Consider the following 9,025-nt stretch of genomic DNA (forward strand, 5'->3'; position numbering starts at 1 on the left):
TTGTCGACAAAAAAATATGTCCTTGATGATGGGCGTGGCTTAAATGTTGAGCATTCCGTGCCAAACAAAAGTGTAGCAAAGTGGGCACAGCTAGGGGACTCGGATAACCATAATCAAGTCGGATTTTCTCACAGAAACGTGGCAAAAGCTTTGCGGGACGAGGTTCAGCATTTTCTGTGGTACTTTGACCCAATTCAATGGACCAGACCATACATTTATACGTTGGAATGTAATTTCATGTGGTTGCTAAGCGACAGTGTTGGAGAAACATATCCTATTGGGACATCACTGCAATGAAAAATCTAAAGAATCTCTTGGACTGATACTGCTAAATCTGGCAACCTGATTCTCGTAATTACGTTTTCAGGCAGAGGTTTTGCAAAATGTTTTGAGCACACTCAAAACTGAAAGTCTCAAAAATAACTTCTCGGCGGTGTCTTCTTATTCGGACATATTTCCTTTCGAAACAGGAAGTCCGAGACAACGACTGAAAGCATTCGAGATACACCACAATCCTGATAGCAACTTGAGGTGGCGAGCTATCAAACTCGAATTTTTGGCGTGAACGGGTGTAGCAAAGTGGCCAGGGCTGGGTGACAATGGTTGGAATGACAATAAAAGCCCTACTCACTTAACCCAACTAAATAAGGCTTCCAGGAAACAAAGTATGTCATGTATGGCTCGTGTGTCTCCTCTGATTGGTCTGAAGGTGAAACATTTTCCACAGGTCATGTTATCGCACTCGTTCTTTAGCAGTCATTCACTTGCACGTTCACCTAAACAGACTTCTAAAAAAACGGTAATTGTCGACTTTTTCTGGGTTTCTGCAAGGAGGTTTCTGAACTTTGACGCAACATAGAAGGAGTCTCCAGTGTCAGGACACTTTCATAGACGTCTAAGCATCCAAAGCCCCGACAACAACCCTGTTTTAGAATTCCCAGTGGAACATTGACGTAAATTAGATTAATTTAAGTCAAACATGGCCACCAAATTGCTTTCTGTGGTTCAACACGATCCAGATGGTGAACGATTCGTCGAGCCAGACTGAACGTAAATGAACGTACCATGATACGAATGTAAATGCTGTTAGTTAGCTAATTCTTATGAACAGACTGTCTGTATGTTTTATGCTAATTAAAGCTGAAAAGGTTAGACTAGCTTGATATACCAAATGGATAAAAGTATTGGGACACCTGATTTTTTTTTCCCAGCCATATGTGCCTCTTTCTCAAACTATTAGAACATGTTGAACTGCTATAGAGTTCCAACCCTGTTAAACACCTTTGGGATGAATTGGAACATCACCCAGGGGCTCCTCACCTCACCTACATCACCTGACTTTACTAACACCCTTGTGGCTGAATGAATCTCCACAACATCTAGTGGAACATTTTCCCAAAAACAGTGGAGCTTATTATAGCAGAAAAAAACGGGATTAATTTGGAATGGGACGTTTTAAACGTTGGCACTTTGGCAACTTAGCCATATTTTATAAACCCACAGTATCAAGTGAGGCTAGCAAACAAGTAATAGCCTAGTGATTAAAACATTGGACTTCTGATCAAATGGTCTTGAGTCCAAGTCTCATTACCACCAAGCTGTGCCCTTTTTCCTCAACTGCTCGGTTGTATAAATGACACAATTGTAAGTCGCTCTTGTTTACATTTGTTTTTTTTTATTATTATTCAATCCTCCAGGCAATAATTTAGGCTATGTTTATTTGCCAGACTTATAACCAAAGCAAAGTAAATCCACATATCATTCAGGGACAAGATCACAACTTCTCATTAAATTAGCCACGGCGCTAAATCGCACGCAATCACGCCACACACACAGCGTAAAGGAAAACTGATTTTAGTGTTTTTGGTTCAACCAGGTGAGAAGAAAAAATTGGTCCCACAGCATTCGAAGCGAAAGGATAGAGAGAGAGAGAGAGAGAGAGAGAGAGAGAGAGAGAGAGAGAGAGAGAGAGAGAGAGAGAGAACCAATGAGAGTGAGTCATGGTGCACATCTCCCTGATTTCTCTAATGAGAGGCTCAGAGCGAAGGCTAACACAAACACAAGCACTGCATCAAAATGATTGTTTCAGCCAAACAAAGGGATTTGTGCGAGCGGCTGCGTGAAGGGTGCAAATCCTTTAATCCCCTCGGCTTGATCAGAGTAATGAATAAATGCTTTTAAATTATTTAATGGATAGGTCAAAGTCCCAAAAATAGACAGATGACAAAAAAATAAATAAATGACGCATCCCAGAGTCAAAGCTACACACGGTCCTTCCGAACCCGACGAGGAATAATGCTGGACCTGGAGTATAGTTTATAAATAGTCCCCATCTCTAACTTATCTAAGGTAGAATCTGTCGTTTAGGCAGGGAGAAAATTAACCCCGGTTTACTTCCCCGAACAGGATCCAGATGTAAAATCAACAGGGCCAACAGTGTACGCTGGAAAACTTTAGCTAGTGTGTAGCTACAGCCTGTGAAATGGATCTGGAATTAACAAATTAGCGCTAGCTAGCTAGAATACCGCCAAATTACTTGTTCCCAACCTTTCTAAGTTCCTAGACTCTCCCGGGTCTTTTTTCACCTCAAACTGCACTATGGTCCACACAAATCCTCAACCACTATTTGACTGGACTCACTATTCTCAGGGTACAAGGAAGGTATGCTTGAAAGTTCTGGAACTCTGGAACATCATAGCCCCAGTGTGATGCCCAGAGTCGCTAGCAGCCATCAAACCACGTCTAAGGACGTACTGTACCTCCATTTAAACTATAATTCTTCCCATCTAAGGTCTTCCCAGAAAACTGGTGATATTCTCCAAGAGTCCTAACAAACCAGCATCGGAATGTATTTCTTGACTTTGCCGACCAAATCGTTCTGGAACAGGGGACGTCCTCCAAATAGCATAAACATATCTTTCGCTCTGGAAATGACTCAACCACCCGTTCTGCAGTGGCCATGACTTGAGACGTTTTACAGTAGAAATAAGTCTCTGTGGCTAAACTGTTCTCGGAGAAGTCATTTGCCATTTTACACACAAGCAGAATGGTGTAGTTCTTAACGCATTGGAATTGGGCTCTGAAGGTAATGAGTTAAAATCCCTGCCACACCAAGCTGCCATGCATGGGCAATTAAGCAAGTCTCTTAACCCGTAACTGCTCAGTTGTATGGATAAGTTAAATGCTGTAGGTGATTTTGGTTTTGTAGATAACAGGTAACCATCAGGTCACGACCGCCTAACAACTCCAATTCCCAGCAAACATTGCGGCCTTTAAAATGGCCGCCATGGACTACAATTCCGGCATACAGCACTCCTTCTGCAAGCTACTGACTGGCCACCAATGGGCTTAATTACACCCATACTTACACTTACACACACACACACACACACACACACACACACACACACTATAAAGAGGCACAAACGGCAAAGTTATCGATCACTTGCTGACTTTGTATCACTGTGTAGATCGCCTGTTTCGTTTTTGACTGCATTTCGCATTCTGGATTGAATTAAGAGACTGTAATTGCATCCATCCATCCATCACCTCATAACCTGAAGGTAAGAGCAATTTTGAAATGCGCACAGATGAGCGAAGGTTAGCATGTCTGTTATTTGATGCTAATTCAAATCGAAATGACTGGGATACGTCTCAAGCTGCAGTCTTGTTCAAATGAACACCACAAACGTTTAAGAGGTTTATTGAGGTTTATCATAAATAAAAAAATTTGGACTAAACAAATGTTAAAAAGTTTCTTTGCGTTTTGTTTGGAGGCTGTGGTTTAGCTAGCTATAAATTTGCAGACATGACGACAAATTTACCCCACTTAGCTTATTTCAGGTATTTGGCTAATTAAACTCTTTTCAATCGTATTTTAAAGATTATTTAGACAAAAGTATTGGGACACCTGACATTCCCAGCCGTATGTGCTTCTTCATCAAACTGATACCACAAATTTGGGGGCACACAATTGTCTTTAGATTTGCTAGCATGAAATTTTCCCTAGATTTGAGCTAGGAAACCCAAACCTGTTCCAGGACGCCAGTAAGTGCACAAAGCCATCTCAATGAAGAAATGGTTTCCATGGGTTGGAGTGGAAAATCTGCTATAGAGCTCCAACCCTTCTCACCTCACCTACATCAGTACTTGACTGAATCTTTACAAATCTTTAAAATCTAGTGGAACATCTTCCCAGAGTGGAGGTTATTATAAGAGGAAATGAACTAAATGTGAATGGGATGTTCAATGCTCAGGCGTCCATAGAGTGTGTTTCACAACATGAACCAAGAACCATGCAAAGATCTTGCTATTCGTTCTACGAGCTCCATAGCTACTGCTCGCGTTCACACTCGCTTCGGCTGAGATAGACAGTATATTCATGCGTGTGCTTCAACTTAGTATAGTTTCTATGGTAACAGTTTGTTCACTTCGGCATGTACGTCGATGCTGAACATACAGAACGTAAAAAACTATTCGAAAAAAAATTATAATTGGTGGTTTTTTTCTGAGGAGACATTTATTTAGCATTCCTGGAAGAAGTCAAGAGTTAAAGTTTGCAGACATCTTCAGGTTTTTCGAGAGGTCAAACAAATACAAAGAATATGTTTTACTCATGTGGATTTATAGGGGTGCCAGTAATTGTGTTACACATATTCTACAAAAATAATTATTTTTATTTCATTTTTTATTTCATTTTTCTTAGATGAACCTGTGTCATTTGCAGTTGTTTGTTATTCATGTTTTTGGACCATAAGAACAAAAATTCAGAATTTTTTTTATTTTATTTCTATTTTTTAACAAAATTCTATCGCGGCGCTAACGTCATAGGCCTCCAAATCCTACGTGACACCCCGTCTGCAGCACACCTTGGGGGACGTCACACAAACATTTCGAACTAATGAGGTCTTCTAGGGAGCGTTGAAACGTTTTAAAGGTCGCCGAGTCATGGTAAACGATTAGTGATTTAGATTACAGCGGGATTGGAAGATGTGAACAAATGTAATAACAATAACAAGACAGAGGAAAATAAATAAAGAATTGCATTTTGAGTACGGGGTGACAATTCAAATCCATGTTTCATCGATTCTTTTTTTTTGTTTTTTAACATTATTTTTATTATTATTATTGAGTTTTTAAAGTCGGCCTTATTATATATTTGTATTTGATGTCATATTTGCCATTACATACCTCGCTAGTTAGCATGACAAAATTTACACCAGGAACTAGCTTGTCTCACAAAACCTACACACAATTAATGGCAACATTTTTTAACTATATGAACTTGTCATATTTCAGCCAGACAAACAAAACTCTTCAGCAAACCTGGGAAAATTCTCAACTTCTTTTAAAAGTGCAACCAGAGATCAACTCCTCTTCATCACACCACTGCGTCACACCTAGCACTGAGGTAACATATCATTATATAGATACAATTAGCAAAGGAGTCAATGTTTTTAAATTAATAAAACTTTTTGAGGCCACTGATAAGAGAAAAAAAGAAATAAAATATATATATTTAGTTTAAACATGTTTTTGAGTAAATTAACTAAAAAACATGTTAGATTAGATGTCAGCCACTGATTAGAAAGAAAGAAAGAAAGAAAGAAAGAAAGAAAGAAAGAAAGAAAGAAAGAAAGAAAGAAAGAAAGAAAGAAAGAAAGAAAAAGAAATAAAAAAAAAAATTTTTTTTTAAAAGAGAGAAAATGTAAGAAAAAAAAGAAAAAAAAAGAATGAATATGTAAGGAAAAAAAGAAAAAGAAAAAATATATAAAATGATTACTAGTTCCAGGAATATCAATTTACTGTGTGCCAAATGAAGAAAGAAAAATGACACTATTTTCCAGAAAATCCTATCAAGCATTGATTGCGGTCACTATGTATTCTATATCCTAAAGGTTTCACTTCACGCTAGCAAGCTAACCTGTTGTTTTACATAATATTACAGCTAGCCTAGTGCTATAGATCTTGCTTGCAATCGAAGCCTCAAGTTTACACTTGAGTCAAGTCGTTTGCATCCCTGGCTTTACACGATATAAGCTTGAGCTGAAAAAAACTATAGAATATAAACAAAAATCATTACAAAAGCGTTTTGTTAAAGACGAGCTATTCAGCTATCATTAGCGATCATAAATTTCGGCCGTATTTATATTTTCATATAAATGAAATGTAAATTCAGTGTTATATACAATAGTAGTTTGGCTATTTATTCACGTAATACAAAAGTACCAATAGATACCTCGCTAGCAAGCTAAAATTAATTTATATATACACTGTATATGCTAGTTCGCTGACTTCCAAGACAAATGGAGGGTTCCAGCGAGTAAAATGCTTCCTCTGAATTAGCAGAAGCGATCCGGATGTCTTACCTTCGGTGCAGTCTTTTCCCTGGAATCCCGTCTCGGAGCAGTTGCATGTGGGCTCGTTGTCCACGACGCTGCAAACTCCTCCGTTGAAGCACATGTTCTCGTCGTCACACGCGTCACTGTCCACCCCAGCGCTGTTTAGAATAACAGGAACCGAGTCATTGACTTTGAGGTTGGTTATCCAGCCTTCAAAGGGCACTTGGTCCTTGACAGCGTTCGAAGTCAGCCGGAGCGCCACGGACCGTAGCTCCGGCGGTATCCCTCCTAAGAAGAGGTGACTGAACACGGTCATGTCCCGTCTTTTGGACTTCACCTCCACCCACTTGACCTCGTTGTCCACGATCAGCGTGGTGTTCTGGAAGTTCCTCTTTACGGTAACGGCGTGCCACTGGTCGTCGTTGACCGGTATGTCCGAGAGCACAACCACGGGCTCGGCGCAGAAGATCGAGAAGCGGAGTCCGAGCTTGCCGTTGTTCATGAGCAGCTCAAGGAAATCGCAAAAGCCCTCGTCGTCAAAGTACACCAAGAGGCCACGGGAGCTCTTGGTTTTCATGTTGAAACTCATCTCACTATCGCAGCAGGCGTTCCACATCGGGAATGCCATCCACTGACCCTCGGCTCCTGAGAACTTCAGGCCAGCACTGATATCCACCAGGGTGCACACCACGAGTCCAACCGAGAGCAGACGAGCCCCTGGACACATTCGCAGCACCATGCTGAAGCTGACGTTTCCTAAATATCTGAAACAAATGTTCTCCAGTAAAATGGTTCAAACTATTTCTTAATGGAGACTGGATCCCAAAAACACACGAACAACCTTGGCTCTGCTGCTGAAGGGCAGAACGGACATCCTCGCCATGAATCCTGCACAGGAGGAGGCAACAGGACCCCCTAAAGAGAACATTCTTTAGCCAGCATTGGACGAGACATCTAGGTTAGTCCAGTAATGAATCAGCAGTGCTCTCAGGGTGCTCAGGTTTCTCAGGGTTTTTCTGCTTCTCTCTTGCCCTCTTTATGATCCAAGATCCTCATAGTCGGAGGAGAACAAACACACAAACATGAGCGTGCAACATGCTAAAAGCTACGCTCAGGCTTCTCGGGTCACAGGAAACATAAGCAGGGCATGTGAGAGGCTCATGCCGTCGAGATGTTCTGCACGACACTCATCATCACACCGTGTGCTGAGTCTACAGAGGAAGGAAGAAAGAAAGGAAATAAGGAAATAAGAAAAAAAAAAGAAAGGTCAAAGAAAGAAAGAAAAAGAAACAGATTTTGAGAATACAAAGAAAAGACAGAAGAAAGGAAGAAAACAAAAAAAAGGAAAATAAGAGAGAAATAAAGAAAAAAATTATCTTACATATTTCATACATATTTCCTCCACTTTCTGGACATCCAGAACCTTTAAAAATTCTCTGTCTGTCCTTCTGTAGGAAATTAAGAAGGTTCTAAATAAAAACCCTCATAAATCACGAGCGACTTTTACAAACCATTAATTACATAACGACACCTGAAAGAACCTTTTTTTTTTTTTGGAAAAGTACCAAGAACTAAGATGTTTCCCACCTTGGGTTTCTTGAGGGTTCTTTAAAGGTTCAGGCGGTAATTATGGGTTTCTACTAAAACAAAGAAAAGGTTTTGCATGGAGCTTGGTCTGGGAAAGAAGAGGAATCAAGAGGAACCAAGGAACCTTTCATGGTTCCACGTGCTTATTTAAATGACATTTTCAGGACCTTCTTCATATATATATAAAATGTGTCCTATATATATTGTCCTGTTTTTTTGTTTTGCTTTGGGTTTTTTTTTTGACATTTTTAGATTTCCCCAAAAATAAAAACCACACTGTGTTAGATATAGGAGAGCTCAGTCCCTACACACACACACACACACACACACACACACACACACACACACACACACACACACTGCATTGTTTCATGTACAGGCACGCGCACTTGGAGGCTGCCTGTGCACTTTTTTAGACCCTTAATTCAATCCTGGATGTCCATATGTGTGTGTGTGTGTGTGTGTGTGTGTGTGTGTGTGTGTGTGTGTGTGTGTGTGTGTCCGTGTGTGTGAGAATGAAGCTATTCAGAATCTGATCTATGCAGAACAGACACCCTGTTGCAGAACCCAGGGCAGGAACAGCATCCCTTCACGTAGCGCGCAATGCCCAAGTTGCGATGTTTCGGTGCAACTTACGCATCGATAGCGCATCACTCCTGGTTCTTCCTCTTTGTTTGAGGAACGCTTTCTCACATCCAACCGTTTCGCACTCTCCGGCATGCAACGCAACACACACACACACACACACACACACACACATTGCACTGATCATCTTCCAACCCTGATAAAACAGGAAACAAAAGGAACGAAGTCGGTCATTACGTAGCTTACGGTGTTCACGGCTCGGGCACGGAGCTCCGCATCGACTCGACGCATCCTGCCCCAGACCAAGAAGCAGAAGAGAACAATCATGCAGTTAGAGAGGAAATGGCTTTACCTCAAATGCTCTGCAAGTTGGGACGTAGAGAATCCGCTGTGTTTTGTAAGGAGTGACAGAAAGACATGGAGAGAGAAAGGGAGAGAGAGAGAGAGAGAGAGATGAGGAGGAGGAGGAGGAGGATGAGATGCCGTTTCGCTCTCACTGCCAGGCTGAGACT

The 9,025-nt window shown here is 40.9% G+C and overlaps 1 protein-coding gene across 27 annotated transcripts in view; it reads right to left on the reverse strand.

Annotated features, from left to right (window-relative positions):
• Positions 1 to 9,025, reverse strand: part of LOC310721075 (neurexin-1a-like) — a 331,556-nt gene extending 322,531 nt beyond the window's left edge. For 26 of the 27 annotated variants that reach the window (XM_083532317.1, XM_083532316.1, XM_083532314.1 and 23 more), the window contains exons 1-2: positions 8,866 to 9,025; positions 6,369 to 7,552 (exon numbers count right to left, since the gene is read on the reverse strand). In XM_083532317.1, coding sequence (XP_083388443.1) covers positions 6,369 to 7,080 — 712 coding nt within the window. In that variant the 5' untranslated portion in view covers positions 7,081 to 7,552; positions 8,866 to 9,025. Of the gene's footprint in view, positions 1 to 6,352; positions 7,553 to 8,865 lie in introns of all 27 variants that reach the window. The other variant, XM_083532318.1, reaches the window with a different exon arrangement.

This window comes from Silurus aristotelis (assembly GCF_946808225.1).
Source record: "Silurus aristotelis genome assembly, chromosome: 27".
Classification (NCBI taxonomy): domain Eukaryota; kingdom Metazoa; phylum Chordata; class Actinopteri; order Siluriformes; family Siluridae; genus Silurus; species Silurus aristotelis.